This window comes from Malaclemys terrapin, chromosome 12 (assembly GCF_027887155.1).
Source record: "Malaclemys terrapin pileata isolate rMalTer1 chromosome 12, rMalTer1.hap1, whole genome shotgun sequence".
NCBI classification, from domain to species: Eukaryota; Metazoa; Chordata; order Testudines; family Emydidae; genus Malaclemys; species Malaclemys terrapin.
Window position 1 is genome coordinate 6,679,104 of NC_071516.1, and position 19,862 is coordinate 6,698,965.

General features: G+C 44.2%; 1 protein-coding gene across 2 annotated transcripts in view; it reads left to right on the top strand.

The window, feature by feature from the left end:
- The window catches only part of NKAIN4 (sodium/potassium transporting ATPase interacting 4), an 84,269-nt gene that overhangs the window by 40,017 nt on the left and 24,390 nt on the right, over positions 1-19,862 (top strand). For both annotated transcript variants that reach the window (XM_054044905.1, XM_054044906.1), the window contains exons 2-4: positions 1,393-1,530; positions 4,235-4,315; positions 19,176-19,373. In XM_054044905.1, coding sequence (XP_053900880.1) covers positions 1,393-1,530; positions 4,235-4,315; positions 19,176-19,373 — 417 coding nt within the window. The remainder of the gene's footprint in view (positions 1-1,392; positions 1,531-4,234; positions 4,316-19,175; positions 19,374-19,862) is intronic.

Genomic DNA, 19,862 nt, shown 5'->3' on the forward strand with positions numbered 1-19,862 from the left:
CGCTGTCTTCCGAGCAAGTGGTTTCAGCAAAGAGAACTGTGTGCCTGTGTATCTACCTGTCGTTCCTTTGGGTGTAGTTCCATTTCCTGTACATTCTGAGCCCCGGGGAGGCATATGAATGATTTCCCCACTGTGTCACCCAGGGAGGAGGCGGAACAATGGTCATTGGATAAGCGTGGCACACCTCTTCGTGCTGCTTCACTGGGGCATGCATAGCTCACGGGGATACAATGAGCATCCCCCCAATACGTTAAGCCATTGCAAAAGTTCCACTGTCCGGTGCCCAGCTGCGTGCAGAGTACACCCAGGAAAAGATGCACTTCAGATGTGACTACGAGGAGTAGACTAAGAGCATCCACTAAAAGCTAGTATAATATATCCGAATAGCTGGGGATGGCAAAGGCCCTTTGGATGCTCAAGGCTACCGCCTGCAAGTGCGGGAGTAAATACTGGATATTATACACTTAATCTTGGGCGTTGCTGGTAAATTTTGGCAACTGGTTTGTGAGTAAAAAATAAATACCAATTGTACTCTGAATGCTGTTAAGCACCTTTGTTTTGCTATAGCTGATCCCACTGTCTAAGGATTTGGTACCAGTCACGGTATTGGACATAGCATGTTTGGGCTGGCGCAAGGGGGGAGGGATAGCTCAGTGGTTTGAGCATTGGCCTGCTAAACCCAGCATTGTGAGTTCAATCCTTGAGGGGGCCATTTGGGGAACTGGGGTAAAAATCTGTCTGGAGATTGGTCCTGCTTTAAGGAGGGGGTTGGACTAGATGACCTCCTGAGGTCCCTTCTAACCCTGATATTCTATGTAGAAGAGTGTATGTGCCAGAGGCATGGCGTTAAAGGGATGGGGGGAGGCACTAGCCCATTCACCCCCACCTTGCTTGAGCTGTGAACATATCAATGAAAAGGCTTCAGGGGAGGAGGTTGTCTGTTTGTTTTTGTGCAATTGCATGTCTGATTTGCACATATAGCTGCCTGCTCTATGTAGCAATTTGATGCACAGATGGCCAGCTACAAGTCTAGCTGGATACATTGACTGCTGTTACGTGCACAGTGCTGGTAAACACATGTGCCCAAAATGCACATATTTTTGCATTGACTGTTCTGAAAATCTGGAAGTAAAGCATTAACAATTTATGGATTTTACCTTAAACTAATATATTAGCATTGAAAAGAGCTAAATATGTGGGGGGAGGGCAGTGCTTCTGATGGGGAGGGAATTCCTTCCTTCCCCATGCTATCCCGGTGGATGTACCCAGGTGAACCAATAAATGGAAAACACCAGAGGCAGCTGGGGTGATGAAGTGAATCTGAGATTGAACATTAAAAGCCTTGCAACAAGCCATGAATTTGTAATTCATCTTTTGCTCCTTTTCTTCCAGCTTGCTGCATTAGAGAGACAAGTGTTCGATTTCCTGGGCTATCAATGGGCTCCTATTCTAGCCAATTTCCTCCACATCATCATCGTTATCCTTGGCCTCTTCGGTACTATTCAGTATAGGCCACGCTACATAGTGGTGGTAAGTAGCATTCGCTTTCTTCTGTGCTACAATTACCCAGCCAAGCCTGTGATCAGGTCTAGTGGGCACTGGGTTAAGGCTGGAACCAATCCATTCATGCACAGATATTCAACCATTAGAGATTTTTATCCACACAGAATCATAGAATCGTATGAGTCAAAGGAACCTCGAGAGGTCATTTAGTCCAGTCCCCAGCACTCATGACAGGACTAAGTATTATCTAGCCCATCCCTGACAGGTGTTTGTTTAATCTGTACCTGCCTGTGCTGCTGTAAAGAGCACACCATTTATTCTACTCTTTGCTATATTTACTCAGCACTTTTGGAAGAGATTAAATCATATTTATTATTTGTATTACAGTAGCAGCTACAGGCCACCACTGAGACTGGAGTCGCATAATGTTGAGTGGTATACAGACACATAGTAAGAGAGAGTCTCTTCCACTGAGAATTAACCATCCAAATAGACAAGGCAGACAAAGGGCTGGAGAAAGGAAGTGTTATTTTTCTCCATTTTACAGATGGGAAAACTGAGGCACAGAGCGATGAAGTGACTTGTCCACGCGCACACAGGGAGTCTGCAGCAGAACTGGGTGCTGAGCCAGATACAGAGCTGGGTACTGACTGTCTATAACTGGAGATGATCCCAGGTCTCCTGAGTCCCAATCTTGTGTCTTAATCACAAGATCATTGAGGACTTCATAACAAGGCAGAGGTTATGGATCTATTACATGAGTGGATGGGCGAGGCTGTGTGGCCTGCAATGTGCAGGTCTGACTAAATGATCACGATGCTCCCTTCTGGCCTTAAAAGTCTATGAAATCATCCTTTCTTGATAAGTAGATGCTCAAGTCAGATTTCATGGTCAGTGACCACTGGATCTTTTCAGAAGCCTCCCGGAATGGAATGTTCATTTACTGGCTCTGCTCATTGTTGGTTAGAAACCATTTTTGACTGGAACGTGTTTTTTTGAAAACCAACATTCAGAAATATTTTATAGATACTTAGAATCACATTCTGATGCCAGCAAGCATCTCTCTTTACAGGATCTACTGCCTTGTAATTGACCTAAACTCTATATGATTCATGTTCCCCTTCAGCTCCGCTTTATCACTGTCAGTTATTGGACAGATAAAATCCTCAATGACAGGGACAGGGACTTCAGTAATAAACTTCTGCCAGCTGGCAGGTTTTTTGGCAGGAGACAGTTTGCAGTCCCCTCTCTCTGTGGAAGCTGACAAGATGGAGATCAGGTTGTGACTCTCGGGCTATCTGACAACCTCCTAGCCTCATACTGGGGCCCTCTAGCACAAGTGTACACTCTTGATGTGCGTGAAATGTACCTGTTGACGTGGGTGGAAGACAATTAAGTATTGGAATAGAAAATGCCAGGGGAAGTTAATTTAAAGGGGTCTGAATAGTATTTTTCTGAGGAATTTGGGATTTTTCTACAGACATTGTCCTTATTCAGTTTCCCTACATGGTGACAGCTTTCAGACTTCATTCAAAGTAAACCCAATCAACTAACAAACGTCTCGGAACACGAAAAATGCATTCTGGTCACACTTCATATGAAGAGTTACCAGCTGCATAGAAGGCTTAGCTGAAGGACGTTTCTTGAGTCAGGATAAGTAGGAATCCAGCAGGGCAGGGCTTTCCAGCCACAGGTCAGTAAGACAGATAGCGTGGGTTCATTGAGTTCGCCTCAGTTTCTACATCACACACCTGAGACCAGCTGTTCCTCTTCCCCTGGGATGCTAGGTTCTGCTGCACCATTTCCTCCAAGACTCTAATTGCTGATCTGGTGCCCAAGGGAAGGGACCCACAGGCTGCTGGCTGGTTGTCTGGCAGAGTTTGTTTCTTTCATTTATGTATTTCTAAGCATGTTTATGGAGATGAGTGACATAACAACTGCAGCCTTCAGAGGAGCAGGTCACAGGAATTAGAAATGGGGCCCATTTTGCACTTGCCCTTTGTTCTAAAAAATGCCAAGGTTATTTGTCTGGTGGTGTTTTGAAATTGAGAAGTCACCTGGAGCTCAGTTGGAGCCTCCCATTCCTCCTAACTTTTGGCCTTACTCTGCCCTGTGAGCCCCTGAACAGCAGCCACTATCTTCGAACTGAGGACAGATGAATGTGACTCCCTCCAAAGTCTGTCATCTCCCCTTGGCAGGCTGCTGTAATGGGAAGCGTGAGACACCTTAGCCCCTCCCGCCACTCATGATGTGAGTTCTGAACACCCCTGCCCTGCGAGGGGAACCAGAGCCAGCCGGGGCCTGATGTTAAAATGTTATTGGGTCTGACAAACCTAGCTTAGCCAGCTGAAAACTCAGGGCCAGATCCTCAGCTGGGGTTTATCAGTACAGCTCCCCTGACACCAATGGGATACATAGAGTGATCCCAGTGGAGGGAACTTTCACCGGGGAATGGTGGGGGGATGTTGCATTAACATGCCATGCTGCAGAGTAGGACAGATGCAGCCTACTGCCCATGAACCCTCCTTTTGGGAGCCAGATCAGAGCTCCATAACCACCTGAGAGCTATAGCTTCATTGAAATGTAGTCAAATGCCAGAAGAGCAGAAAGCGAGTCTGAGACTGATTTGGGACATTTGACTGTCTCCAGCTGTATCACATGCAAAGCATGCCAGCTTCCCAGGGCACCCCGATGTTCATTAATTCTCTCCCCCCTGCCCTTTCCTTTCTAGTATGCCATCTGGACTGCCATTTGGGTCACCTGGAACATCTTCATCATCTGCTTTTACTTGGAGGTGGGAGGACTTTCAAAGGTGAGTAGGAAGGTGAGCCTGGCTGATTGGAGAACAGCCTGTGCATCAAAGGAAATGGAAGGGAACCTGCTGGGGAACAATGTGTGGGGGAGGGGACTTGCCAGGAGAAAAATGCTGCCTGCCCTCTTGATGATTAAAATTAAAGAGGAAAAAGGGGAAGAGTGCTGCCTTCTTGCATCGATTAATGCAGGCCGATGCTTAGAGGCTCTCTGGGGGAGAGAAACATGTTGCAAGAATTTTGTAAAAAGGTACATAATAAATAATAATAAAAACCAGGGCGAATTTCTTGGTGTCCCCTAGCAGAAGTGTCAATGGTGGCTTGATTTTCCCCCCATCGGTCCCTGGACACAATGGAATCAAATAATATTTCAAACTGAAAGTGGGAAAGAGCTCTTATGGCAAGATGCGGGGGGGGGACCATTGCATGAGAGGGGGTTAATTCCTAGCCAGAGTTCAAAGGCAACTCTGGGAGACTGAGCTAATTAGCTTGCAGCCCAGGCTATTGAGGGTTAATAACACTTTAGAAGAAGGGTGCATTGCTCTGAGGGGAGAGAAAGAAGGGTTTGTGCTGATCAGACTGCAAAGCAGGGAGTTCTAGGGAATCATTATCACTGCCTTGTACCGTTTGCATTTTTGAGTTTGCTCTAGGGAAGGAATGCATTTAGGGACTTTAGCCCAGTTGGTGTTCAGCTGGGTTAAACCAGACTTCTTGCAATAACTCACTCAAGGGGTTTTCTCTCTTTTTATTCTACCCTTAGCCCTGCTAATGGCCCTCAGACAGTTTAGGAACAGGGACACCATGTTTCCAATTACACCTCTCTGGAGAGTTCAGTAAAACACCTTCTCTGTGTCCTATATGAAGAGTAAAGCTGAAGGAAGCCAGGTAGATGCATTGTGGCATCTCCATAAATGTGGCAACATAGGTGACTGCTTATCGTAGGCTAGGCACTTCCCTGACTCAGGTTCTCCATCTACAAATAGAGCTAGTAATACGTGCCTACTGCAGGGATGTTGTGGGGATTAAATTAGTGAATATTTGCAAAGTTCTTTGAAGATGAAAGGTGCTAAATATTATGGTCTGCTGCATGAGGACAGAGTCAGAAATACTAGCAATTGGAGACAATTCCTAACCTAAGCCCAGGCTGTAAGCCGTGAATTGCTAATGAATATTGCTGTAGTTTAATTAGCTCAAAGTGGTTAGAGGAGCTTGGTTCACTTTAGAACACTTTACATTTGACCTGAATTCTCAGGTCATATGTCTAAATTACAGACATTAACTGGAACTGCTCTATGTTTTATCGGGTTTATGTTAACTCAGTGAGTGGTCACAAAAAGCCTGGTGCAGATAGGAGAAACTTTAATTTCCTAATTCCCCAACTAATCTCTGTTTTCTGAAGTAGCCACAGAAACTCATTGAAGAGAGCTCTCACCTGGACCAGTGATTATCATTGGTCCAAAGTGTAACTTCAACACTGGCTGCAATCAGTTAGATAAAAGAATCTAGTTTTGGTTAGTAACAGTCTGAAAGCACCTTTCTGGAAACAGTAAAACTCAGATCAAACTGTCCCTTTGATGGTTCACTGACTGATACTCCTGTTTTCTAGCAGCCCATCTCTGATGTATGTTTGCTACCCTTGACCTGTTTTACATTATCTGAGTTTTACGGCTTGGAAAAAGACTCTGCAATTCAAACAGGATAATACAAATGCCATTCTGCCACCTACCAATGAGCTTTAACCCACTACCTTTGTGTCATGGGACTCTTTAGCAAAGCTCACAACTTTATGTGATTATGTTTCTACTGCTGCCAATCTTTATTTAGTCAATGGAACTACTCAGATAAGTGGGAGACTGTTTGTGTGAATAAGAGTTTATAGATTTGAGCTGCACTGTATAACACTTCTATTTTGTCTCCTAGTGGATTCTTCCTTGGAGCTGTAACAGAGTTTACACCATTGAGGGGGTGGCAACTGGCAAAAATAAATAATGTTGCTGGTTTCATGAAAGAGCACAATAATTTAGAGCTGAGCTTTGATTTTTCACATATTGTTTTTGTTTGAAAAAATGCCATTTTGCTCTTTTTTTTTTTTAAATTATGAGAAACTCCTTGCATCCTAAGAATGGCAAACTATGTCTATAAACGAACAAACGAGAGATCTTGTCAGCGGCATGCTTGTGGAAATGAATTCCGGGATTTAAGGTAGAATTTTGGGTGTGCTTCGTGGTTTAAAGGAGGAAACTTTAAAGATGCATTGTCCCAGAATCTCTTTCTCTCCAAAGACCTCATTAAATGGGGACTCTACTAGTCTGTGTGAACAAGATGGATACGTGCACCTAGCAGTTGTCTACGCACACATTTTGCACTGGTTTAGGGTATGTCTACACTGGACCTGGAGGTGTCATTTCCAACTCAAGTAGACATACCCACACTAGCTCTGATTGGGCTAGCACACTAAAAATAGACATGTAGCTGCAGCAGTGCAAGGGTCTAGCCACTCAAGTACATACCTTGGGTCTCAAATGGGATTGTTGTTGGGGTAGCTAGCCCCTCCCACAGCTTGTGCTGCCATAGCTACACTTCTGTTTTTAGCACTCTAGTTTGATCAGAGCTGGTACACGTATGTCTGCTCAAGCTGGAAATTACAGCTTGCAGTTCCATTGTAGACAAACCCAAAGTTTAAACTGGTGCAAACCCCTGTGTGGACTCCCTTATTTCAGTATAGCTGAAACCTGTTCCAAAGGGCTTAACTGCACAGAAAAACGTTAATGATATGTGAATATGAAACTATTTAGTTGAACTAGTGCAAATCCCTGTGTGGATGCTATTCTATCTCTTTGAGTTGTTAGGGTTGTTTTGTTTTGTTTTGCTTTTAAGCTTATTGTGAATTGATTGTGAACAGATTTAAGTTAAACCCAAAGAAACCACTCTAAAACTGAAATCAGGACTTTACACTGATCTAATTAAACTGATACATGTTTGTATGTAGACAAGGTTTATCGACCTACGTTAAACTGAAACAAACCTAGTTTAAACTGAAATCAAAATGTCCACAAAGCCTTTTTGCATCAGTTTGACTAAGTCGGTTCAAAGTCACATCTAAATTGATGCAACTCTGCATGTGGACAGGTTTCTATCCTGGTCTATGTGAGAACCACCATGTCCTCCTGCACCTCCAGAGGCCTGACCCAAAGCTCACTGAAGTCTGTGGAAAAACTCCTATTGACTTAAATGGGCTTCAGCTCAGTCCCCATAAGAACTGTATTCAGTTCAGTACCCAGCCCCGTGAGCTCACTGGATGAACCACCTCTGGAAGATGGCAAGAGCGTTGCAGTATCCGCCATTTGCTGAGGAGCATTGTATGGTGATGCCACAGTGGGGCAGGTATCCCTGCATGTGTGTACCTGAGGGGGATTCCTGTCCCTAGGTCTGTGTGTTGTATTGACTGTTCACCCATCTTTCCATGTGCACCCCTATAAGATAGATGGGGCAGGGTGAGGAAGCCATGTAGCATTTCTGACCACCCCAGTGCTTCTCCTTTTCATTTCTGGCAATGATGTAGTGTCAGATGCCTGGCTGATATAGCTGTGTCAGCAGCTGGTTAATTTATAATGACAAAATGCAGCAAGGGCAGTGAGCTAGAAAGAATGGAGTTTGTTAAAATGGCAGCTGGTAATGACAGCCCTGTCCAGTTCAGACAGGTGAAGACTCCGGTGGGGAGACCAGGGGGAAAAGAATCCTGATTGTTTCTGCTTTAACAAGTGTAATATATGCCTGGTGAGGTGAAAATATGAGCAACGAGGAAACGGCTACATGTCATTGCTGTATATTCTTTGTGGTCTGGTGAATAGCTCTGATTTCGGGAAGGTGCAGGGAGAGAGGATGGTGATTGAGAGGGTCAGGGAAACAGAGAAGAGAAATTATGCAGCTGTTGTGCATTATTTGTAGAACACCAATAGGTTTTTAGGCGCAGGCTTGTTTCTTGTGAATTATGGGGGAAGGTCGTCTTCCTCTCAGGCTACATCTACACTATGAGCTAGGGGGTGTGATTCTCTTGCATAGACACACTTGTAGTTGCTCTCATCTGAGCTTGTGCACTAAAAATAGAAGTGTACCCTTGCTAGTACAAGCAGTAGAAAGGATGGCACAGGCTAGCCACCCTGAGTATGTACCCAGGGGGTTCAGTCATGTTTGTTCTCAGTGCACCTAGCCCATGCCACTGCTGCCTATGCTACCACTGCATGCTACTATTTTTAGTGTGCTAGCTCAAATGAGAGCTAGTGTGAGTATGTCTGTGGGAGCTGAGAATCACACCCCTAACTTGCCGAGTAGACGAAACCACAGTCTCTGGTAAGTGTTTTGACACCCAGATCTAGGTGTCTAGGTGTCTCCTCAACTCAAAGCAAGACTCTATCTCTTCTTCTCATTTTGTCTTTTACTCCCCTTTCGTAGAGTAGCCACTACATCCTGGTGTTGACCAAGAAAATGCTAAAATATCATCAGAACAGCCAGCCTCGCAATGTCTCCAGTTCAATTTTGCAAGCCACCCGAAAAAATGAGAAGCATCTGAAATGTCAGGTGTTAGCCCAAATGCAACCTCCAAGCTTTTTGAGGCTCTCTCTCTGATACTTTATGTACAAATGTTCAAAACATTAAAGAGAGAAAAGAGTGGTGGCTATAAATTGTAGCCAAAGTGCTGCTAATATTCCTGAGAAATTTAGGCCCAGATTTCCAAAACTATAGGCATAATTGCACATGCAAAAATCCATGCATATTTTTACCTAATTTGCATGTGCAGTTGCAATAAACATGCATTTAACAAGTCATTTGGGCATGTGATTAGTGAATGGGTGCATGATGGCAGTAACCGTGTGTGCAAAAGCATACAGGCAGTTCCAAATATCTAGACCCAGATGTTGCATCTGGAGTTAAACTGAACCCTCTTCGTTTCCCTTTTTCCTAGACTCATCTGACACCATATCAAGCTGAGTTATTTTTGTCCAAAAGGAAAATTCTCTCATCTCCTGAGTACTTTACATTGGTTCCTTATTCCTTGAACAAGAAAATCAGTCTGACAATTGTGATGATTTTTTTACACCTTGTCATTTTTCATATTTCGATATCTTTCCTTCATAGAATAAAAGGAATGAAATATTGTCTGCCAGAACTTCATTAGGTGGACAGCAGACACATGGATTGGCAGACAAAGGTCTAATAAAACATTTCCTGCTCCCTTGCAATGATCTTTTGAAAGGTCTTTGTAAAGCAGGTCTAGCTGTGCCAGTTTTTTTATGACCATGATTTGGTCAGACAAGAAACATGGAAGACCTGGAACTGAAATGTTGCTTTTCATCTTCAGCAATGGGATGCTGATGTGCTTCCTAGCAGGTCTGGTGCAGACCCCTGACTGTCTCTGTTCACTGTTCGGAGCACGCTCGCAGTATCATGGTGACATACTGCTTCTCTGAGCGCTTTGTACAGCTGCTCTATATCACTGCAATTGGTGCAACTCCTGCGATTCCACTTCCAGACCGCTGCTTCTCTTCCTCATGCCTTTTCACATTCTCCCTCTTCTTTCTGTCTATGCATCCATCTAGCTAGCGATTTATAATACTTGCATCACCGTGGTATCTTGGATACAGATCCAAATATCACAATAAACTTCTCTAGATCCCCTTGGAAGCATGAAGACACAGCCCATTTACCCAAACACACTTTTTAGGTTAGTGGGAAATGCCAATCTAAATTAATAATTAAAATCAGGCTGCTAAAATGTACATGTCTCTGTCTATTCAGCTGCCACATTGATTATTCATCATATGCTCAGGACACTGAAACATTTTTGAGAGACAGTTTGTGTCTGGGCGTCACCTTTAAACCTGCCTCTGTTCATTCTTTTCATCTGGAAACTGTTCATCATGGAATGGTGATTTTTAAATTTTCCCACCCAGGCCTGATGCTCGGCCTTAACTCTCTACCAACACTGTTCTGATCACTTATAGGAGCATAATTTTTGTTAGCCATCATGGGAGTTATTTGCATTCAAGAAGAAAATAGGTAGAGCTTCTCTGGGATAGCTCTGGTACCTGAGCAAATGTTATCAGATGGAGGTGAGAGGAAACGCACTGTTGATAATAATTACTCCCCCACTCCTCTTCCTGAATTCAGAGAATAGAAATCCATTACTTGGCCTTTAAGTACTACAGCATTGTGAACAGACAATGTGAGTCTAAGCAATGATAAAAGTAATTCCCTTGCTGCCTCAGTGAAATGCAGGCACTTAGCATGCACTGCTAGGAGATAAGAATTATTGTTTCCCTTTTTGATAATAAATGTTTCCAACTTAAAAGAGGCAAAATTATTCTGCCATCAAGCTCTGAGGGCTTGTGTGGCTGGGCTGAACTTGTTTTGAGAGCCATTTACTGCTGCCTTGCCTGAAAATGAATGAAAGGGGGAGCGGGCTTCAGAAGGCAGGTAGTGAACGAAGAAACACAGCTGTCTCTGATGATCTTTAAGCCTCATAGCACCAGCCTTTCTTAAGCTGATTCTGTGGGTGCTAGGGGTGGGGAATTGCCTCTAATATAAAGGTGTAGGAGATGTAACAGGAAAAACTCTCATGCTGTACTAGATTTTAGGGTTTTTTCCTCCCCACAGCACCACCACAGTGCTGGAGAATTGAAAATAGGCATCAACAAGATCCGGCGACAGTTTACATTGAAATGTGAGCTTGGCTGGCCTTCAGCGTGCTCTTGAGAGGGAGCTTGTATCACCGCTTCTCTCATATTTCTTTTCAGATTGAAGGCTAAGGAGGTAGCAGTAACCCTTTAAATAGCCACCTGTCAAGAAATGGAGGGACTGTAGAGATATACCGATCTCTGTTCCTCACTGAAATAACTGGGAACTGATAAGTATTTCCCAACGCATCTCACACTTCTAGTTACCTTTTCTTGTGCATTTTAGGAACATTGCAAATGCTTCACGGAATATGTTTGTCTCTGTTTCTGAAATCATTTCCTGATTCCTGTTCTTTTGCCCTGTTTTTAATGAGCTGCTTCTGTGATTTTCATATAACACTAATTAGCTGCCCCTTTGTTTTTTTGTTGCAATAAGGAAAACAAAATGTTAGCAGACTGCAGTAGGAGTCCAGAGATACTTCCCCTGGCCTCCCAACTAAAGCTTAGCAAACAGAGGTCAATCAAAGGTTTGCCTTGAATGCCCTTTTACGATGCTTGGTCACAGCAAGTGTCCCCCAAAGAGTGACTGCCAGGGGCACTAGTAAAAAATGGCATTGATCTCAGTGCGCTGAGAAAGCAACACCTCCATTCCTGTCCCTTACCCCAAAACACTGTTGCCAAAATGCCTCATCACCTTTTCAGAATGATGTGTGCAAAAAGTCACTCACATCTGCTTACACAAGGCCACTCTCAAACCCAGTATGTGCAAGCGTAATGGTCGGTTAGACTGATCATGTGTGTGTGTGTGTGTGTGTGTGTGTGACTGCCTGCTCCGCTTGAACGTGCAAATGTGCCCACGTTTTTCCAAGCAACTCTTAAAAACTGGGGGGGGTGGGGGTGTCTCTCTAGGAACCGCTCAACTTTGGCACTGTCGTTTCTGCTTTCTGCTAGCATCAACTCTGCTTGTGCATGCAGCTGAGGCTATGTGTATGCCCTAGCACGGAGCACTTTGACTTTGTAATTAGCATTCTTCTACCTGCCTAATTCCTTGCCATATCTGACATCTGTTCTGCAGCTTCGCGAGGCTCAGCTCAAAATGAGGCGTGCTGATGTCTGGTGACTAAAAGTCCATCTTCGGCAGCAGAGGGAAGCAAGCGCTGACTCTGTGAGGATTTCCAAAGGGAAGGAAAGCTGTCCCATTGTTTTTCCTCTTGCCCGCTCTCAGTAGAGGCAGTCTACCCTCCGTGGAATCCGGGGACGGAGCTGGAAGGGGCTCTTCACATCAGTCAGGCAAAAGGCTGATGGAGACCCCTGCAAGGAGCAGGTGCCAGCTGGGGGCAGACTCAGCTGGGGGAATGGGGGGAGAGTGATGCCCTGGAGACAAGACCCTGTGGGGCAGTGAGGCTGTTTGAATCGCTTTGTATCTGTGGTAATAAAGGAAAGACCAGAGCAGAGCTGGAGCAGAGTCCTTGTCTGGAGCGTGGTTTTGCCTTTTCCAGCTGGTGGAGCTGCTCACTGGCTCATGGGGTCAGGGAAGAGAGGGTTGAGGGGAAGTACTGTACTGTACAGCAGCGGCTTGGGCAGGCTGGCTGGCTGGCTCTCACTGAAGGGGGAACTTGTATGGGGCATAATCATGTGTCCCAGGGACTGTATAAGATAGGAGGCGAGTGCAGGGGAGCAGCAAACTTGAGGAAAAACTGCATGACTCTAAGGAGGGGGAGAACGTATGTGTACAATCTGTGAGGGAGCAACACTCGCGTTGGAGAGAGCAGGCCAGTGACTTTCCCGCTAAAGTCCGGCAGCTTCCAGAGGCTGCAGGGGAGGGAAATTGGTCACTAGAAGCTTCTCCCCAGGTGTCCCTCAGCACAGAACCTGTGGCACCCAGCACCTTACATTAGCTTTGTTACCCCGTAGCTGGCAATCTGATTATTCCCCCCCTCTTCCAAAATGCAGAGGATTCTGGGTAAGCTCTACACTGTTAATGGAGTTTTCTCTGTTGTCTTTCCTTTAATATTGGGGCTGCTTCGGCATGGGTAGCACACCACAGCTTCGCACCCTCCTCCGTCCCCTGCAAAGCACATCCCATCTTTTGCTGTGCTCACGTCAGGAATTTGGCAGCTGTCTTTTTCTAATTTCATTGTTCATGTCTCCCAAGATGTGCTTCCCAGAACACTTCATAACTGCTCCAAAACTTGTTACTGAGTGCTAGCTTGTCGTGGGCTTGCAGGCTAGTCTACATAGGATTCACACTGGGGTGGTTGGCTTCCTGGGACTTTGGAAGTAGGAATTATTGCTATACATGAGCTTCAGCTTAGGAAAATTAAAGTCTATGTCAGGTAGCCTCTCAAAATCTGTCTTGGTTAAGAATTAGCTGAGTTCAGATCAGCTCCACTTGCAAGCCCAGTTTGCTACTTGGGATGTGCCTGGATCCAGACTCTGATTTTTGCTATTTCCCCCACCCCATCCCCTGTCTCGGTCCAGGAACAATGGCCAGTCCAGTATCTTAAATGAGAGCAGCCAGCACCAGATGCATTAGAGGAAAGTACAAGAAGCCCTGTAGTTATTGTTGGACTTGCATTGTAAATTCTGTGTTTATTCCTATAGTGAAGAGGTCTTTAGATTCTAGGACAGGCGCATATAAATCCTTCCACCCCTCTCCTATCTGCTGCTAGAGCCAAACGGCATTGTTGAGTCTACATCAAAGTGACATGCAAGGTCTGTTGGGGTCCCAGTGGCACTGGGCACTTAGCACTTCCCCGCTAAGTATGGCTACTATTATCTTTTCATCCCCTGCTCTCCCCACAATGCTAAATTTGTCTTTCATCAGTTGCAGGGAAATTTAAGCTAGAAGTCCCAAAGCAATATCCCAGGGGTTGCAGCTGTGATTCCAAGTTACTCAGGTATCATTTTTCCCAAAGGAAGGGGGATTTGTTATTGTTGGAAGTGCTACCTCCTCATTGCCTGTCAAACCCTTGGACTACCCATGCGGTGTTTCACCGTGTGACACCCAGCACTGCATGCTTTAGTGCACTGAACCAACGAAGCTGAGGGAAGCAAAGTGAAAGGTAGCTTGTGAGGCAGAGATGATGTGGAGTTCTTGGGCGAGTGTTAATTACGAAGCTATCGATCACAGTGGAGGTCAGTTCGTCAGAGTAATTTGACCCAAGAGGTTGATAGTAGGTCAGTTTGTCAGAGTAATTTGACCCAAGAGGTTGATAGTGACTAAGGTCAATAGAAGAACCAGAAATGCAATAAATCTGAATACTGAGATGGAGATGGGAGGGGAATTTATTAGATACATTTACAGTTAGAGGCAAAGAGGAAATTAAAGTGTTAGTTCAAAAATGTTTTTCATTATTACTCCAGCTGTAGATCCTAATTCTAATCTTGTCAGGTGGATATGTTCAGACATGATTCTGTGAGTAGACTCAGTGCTCCATATTTATTCTCCTTCTGTGGCTTCTATGGCAAATGACCTCTTTGCGTAAACCATTGTCAGGAACTTTTCCCTTGAACCAACCTTGGAAATAGTTTAATTGTTAGTGTGGATGATCTATTTTTTTCACACACAAAGAACAAAAGAATGGCCATGCTGGGTCAGACCAAAGATCCATCTAGCCCAGTATCCTGTCTTCTGACAGTAGCCAATGCCAGGTACCGCAGAGGGAATGAACAGAACAGGTAATCACCAAGTGACCAATCCTCTGTCGCCCATTCCCAGCTTCTGGCAAATAGAGGCTAGCGACACTATCCTTGCCCATCCTGGCTAATAGCCATTGATGGACCTATCCTCCATGAACTTATCTAGTTCTTTTTTGAACTTTGTTGTAGTCTTGATCTTCACAAAATCCTCTGGTAAGGAGTTCCACAGGTGGACTGTGCATTGTGTGAAAAAAATACTTGCTTTTGTCTGTTTTAAACCTGCTGCTTATTAATTTCATTTGGTGAGCCCTAGTTCTTGTGTTTATATAAGGAGCAAATATCACTTCCTTATTTATTTTCTTCACACCAGTCATGATTTTATAGACCTCAATCATATCCCCCCTTAGTCATCTCTTTTCCAAGCAGAAAAGTCCCAGTTTTATTAATCTCTCCTCATACGGAAGCCGTTCCATACCCCTAATCACTTTTGTTGCCCTCTTCTGAAACTTTTCCAATTCTAGTATATCTTTTTTGAGATGGGGCAAGCACATCTGCACGCAGTATTCAAGATGTGGGCGTACCATGGATTTATATAGGGGCAATATGATATTTTCTGTCTTATTATCTATCCCTTTCCCAACATTCTGTTTCCTTTTTTGATCTCCGCTGCACATTGAGTGGATATTTTCAGAGAAATATCCACACTGACTTCAAGATCTCTTTCTTGAGTGATAACAGCTAATTTAGACCCCATCATTTATATGCATTTATATGCATAACTGGGATTATGTATTCCAATGTGCATTACTTTGCATTTATCAACATTGAATTTCATCTGCCATTTTGTTGCCCAATCACACAGTTTTGAGAGATCCTTTTTTAGCTCTTCACTTTCTGCCTGGGATTTAACTATCTTGAGTAGTTTTGTATCATTTGCAAATTTTGCCACCTCACTGTTTACCCCTTTTCCCAGATTATATATGAATATGTTGAATAGGACTGGGCCCAGTACAGACCCCTGAGGGACACCACTATTTACGTCTTTCCACTCTGAAAACTGACAATTTATTCCTATTCTTTGTTTCCTATCTTTTAACCACTTACCAATCCATGGGAGGACCTTCCCTCTTACCCCATGAAAGCTTATTTTGCTTAAGAGCCTTTGGTGAGGGACCTTGTCAAAGGCTTTCTGAAAATCTAAGTACACTGTATCCACTGTTCCCCCTTGTCCATATGCTTCTTGACCCCCTCAAAGAATTCTAGTAGATTGGTGAGGTATTTCCCTTTACAAAAACCACGTTGACTTTTCCCCCCAACAAATTATGTTCCACTATGTGTCTGACAATTTTGTTCTTTACTATAATTTCAACCAGTTGTCCCAGTACTGAAGTCAGATTTACCAGCCTTTAATTGCCGGGATCAACTCCGGAGGCCTTTTTAAAAATTGGCATCACATTAGCTATCCTCCAGTCTTTTGGTACAGAAGCTGATTTAAATGATAGGTTACAAACTACAGTTAGTAGTTCTGCAATTTCACATTTGAGTTCCTTCAGAACTCTAAGGTGAATACCATCTGGTCCTGGTTACTTATTACTGTTTAGTTTATCAATTTGTTCCAAAACCTCCTCTGATGACACCTCAATCTGGGACAGTTCCTCAGATTTGTCACCTAAAAAGAATGGCTCAGGTTTGGGAATCTCCCTCACATCCGAAGCGTGAAGACTGATGCAAAGAATTCATTTAGTGCAGTGGTTCTCTAATTGGGGCCACCGCTTGTTCAGGGAAAGCCCCTGGCAGGCCAGGCCAGTTTGTTTACCTGCTGGGTCCGCAGGTTCAGCCGATCCCAGCTCCCACTGGCCACGGTTCGCCGCTCCAGGCCAAAGGGGGCTGCGGGAAGCGACGCGGGACAAGGGATTTGCTGGCCGCCGCCTTCCCGCAGCCCCCATTGGCCTGGAGCACCAGGGGCTTTCCCTACACAAGCAGTGGCCCCAGTTTGAGAAACACTGATTTAGTTTCTCCGCAATGGCCTTATCATCCTTGAGTGCTCCTTTAGCATCTCGACTGTCCAGTGGCCCCACTGATTGTTTCGCAGGCTTCCTGCTTCTCATGTACTTTAGAACAGTTTTTGCTATTACTTTTTGAGTCTTTTGCTAGCTGTCCTTCAAATTTTTTTGGCCTTCCTAATTATATTTTTAGACTTCATTTACCAGAGTTTATGTTCCTTTCTATTTTCCTCACTAGGATATAACTTCCACGTTTTAAAGGATGCCTTTCTGTCTCTCACTGCTTCTTTTACTTTGTTCAGCCATGGTGGAACCTTTTTTGTTCTCTTATTATTATTTTTTTAATTTGGGGTATGCATTTAAGTTGAGCCTCTATTATGGTGTCTTTAAAAAGTTTCCATGCTGCTTGTAGGGATTTCTCTTTTGGTGCTGTACCTTTTAATTTCTGTTTCACTAACCTCCTCATTTTTGTGTAGTCCCCCTTTCTGAAATTAAATGCTAGTGTTGAGCCGCTGTGGTGTTTTCCTCACCACAGGGATGTTAAATTTAATTTTATTATGGTCACTATTACCAAGCGGTCCAGGTATATTCACCTCTTGGACCAGATCCTGTGCTCCACTTAGGACTAAATCAAGAATTGCCTCTCCTCTTGTGGGTCCCAGGACTAGCTGCTCCAAGAAGCAGTCATTTAAGGTGTCAGGAAACTTTATCTCTGCATCCCATCCTGAGGTGACATGTACCCAGTCAATATGGGGATGGTTGAAATCCCCCATTACTATTGAGGTTTTTTTTTTTATTTTTATAGCCTCCTTAATCTCTCTGAGCAACCATTTACCTCCAACATATCGTAGTTTAAAGGAAAGCAGCAAGAAAGAACAAACATGGAATCTGTCTCCATAAGACAGTGTGTCCTTGTGTGTCCATGACAAACTGCAGCAGCTCTGGGAACAAAATGGCTGCTGTCTCTGACTACTGTCGTAGTTCTTAGCAAAGTAAAGATGTTGTAAAGGAGCGGCGCCAGGGTTTTTGGTGCCCTAGGCGGGTCCTTCCGCATTCCCTGTCATCGTCAGCAATTCTACAGTGGGGGGGTCCTTCCACGCTCCCGGTCTTCGGGGCACTTCGGCGGCGGGTCCCAGAGCGAGTGAAGGACCCGCCGCAGAATTGCCACTGAAGACCTGGAGCGTGGAAGGACCCCCCGCCGCCGAATTGCCGCCCCCCCCCCAAATCCTGGTGCCCTAGGCAACCGCCTAGGTCACCTAAATGGAAGTGCCGGCCCTGTGTATGCAGTAGACAAAGTCATCATAATTTGGTATTCATGTAAACCACTGCAGACAAGATGAACCATTTCCAGCATCATTCCAGAAAGTGTTCTTGGGACTTGTTGCTGACAATAATTTTCAACAATGGATCGATTTCCTAATGTGGATGGAACTTTAAGAGCGCTCATTCTGGTCCAGGTGCAATGAAGGTGCACTAGCTCTGTGTTGAGAATGTGTTTTGTTCCTAAGGCAACCACATCTGTAATAGTCAATAACAAAGTATGATTAGAGAGATTAGAATAAACAGAGTGGTATATCAAATATGAAAAAAAATCTCCAGGATGCCTTGCTCTGAAAGTTTATAACCTACTCCAAGAACCCATCATGTTTTGACATATTATATTTGTTTGAATCTAAGATAACTTGTGAATCTAGGGCAGGGGTCGGCAACCTTTCAGAAGTGGTGTGCCGAGTCTTCATTTATTCACTCTGATTTAAGGTTTTGCGTGCCAGTAATACATTAAGGTTTCACGTGACCGTTTTTATAAGGTCTCTTTCTATAAGTCTATAATATATAACTAAACTATTGTTGTATGTAAAGTAAATAAGGTTTTTAAAATGTTTAAGAAGCTTCATTTAAAATTAAATTAAAATGCAGAGGCCCCCGGACCGGTGGCCAGGACCCGGGCAGTGTGAGTGCCACTGAAAATCAGCTCGCGTGCCGCCTTTGGCACGCGTGCCATAGGTTGCCTACCCCTGATCTAGGGTGTTGCCTCTATCCTGATATTTGCAGATATTCCAAATTTCTTGACAGTTCTTTTCTCCTCCAGGCACCACTAGCCACATGCTCTTGGGTCCCCAAACTAGTCTGGGTGCCTATAAAGTGTCTTTCTGTTGTGGCCTTGCAATATGGTGTATTGAAGCTACCTCATGCTCATGACTGCATCCAGACATCACCATGTTAAGGTGGGACTGATTGACACAATGTTGCAGCACTGTGTCCCATTGACAGACCTTAGTCCAGTTCCTACTGATTTATCAGCTTGTTTGAAAAATGCTTCTAAACACCTTTTGAGCCTCTTAGCGCTCACTGAGGGTGGGTTTTTCAGAAGCTGTCAGCGCTAGCCTAGGAAGGCTCCCATTGACTTTAGTGGTCAGTTTTTTTTTAATGGACAATTTTTAAGGCAACACTAAGCATTTTTGCAACTCTTCCCCCTAAATGGGACTAGTGAGTTAATTCCTCTGTAAATGAAGATTTTTTTGCATCTTTTTTTTTCTCCCCAGGACAGTGAACTTTTGACCTTTAATATCTCCCAGCATCAGTCATGGTGGAGTGAAAATGGCCCTGGCTGCGTAAGGAAGGAGGCTTCCATGGCTGGCATAAAGGGATTGGACAGCCATTCTTACATCTCTGTGATTGGCTGTGCTCTAGAGTATCGGTACATTGAAGTCATGCACAGCTCGGTCCAGATTCTGGTAGCGGTGAGTACTTCCTAGTGGGTCTGGTCTCCAACAAAGTAAAACCATCCAAGTAGAATGTTAATGGGTAGCATAAAGGGAGTGGTTGTTTTTTTAACTCTGTGTTCTTTCTTAAATATCTACAAGCCATTTTTTTAAAAATAGAAATCGACACCAGCAGCCTAGCACTTACCATAACAAGCCACATGTACCTCTACAATAACAAATCAATGACTGGGAAAGGGAAACACATTTCAGTAAGGCAAGAGACCTAGCTTTTTGTATTTCTGATAGTCGCTGTGTGATATTTGAAGGTTATGTGTGAGTGTGAACTGATAGAAAGGATTTGGGGAGGGGAGATCATGAAGATAAAATCCTCCTTCAGAAAACAAAACAACTTTTGATAGATCCCGAAAGCGGCATGTTTTATTCCTGCTGACACCCGTGATTTGTATTAAGTTTCCATCAAACATTGCCTCATTGGAGTCTTTCACTGGCATTTTTTAAATATAC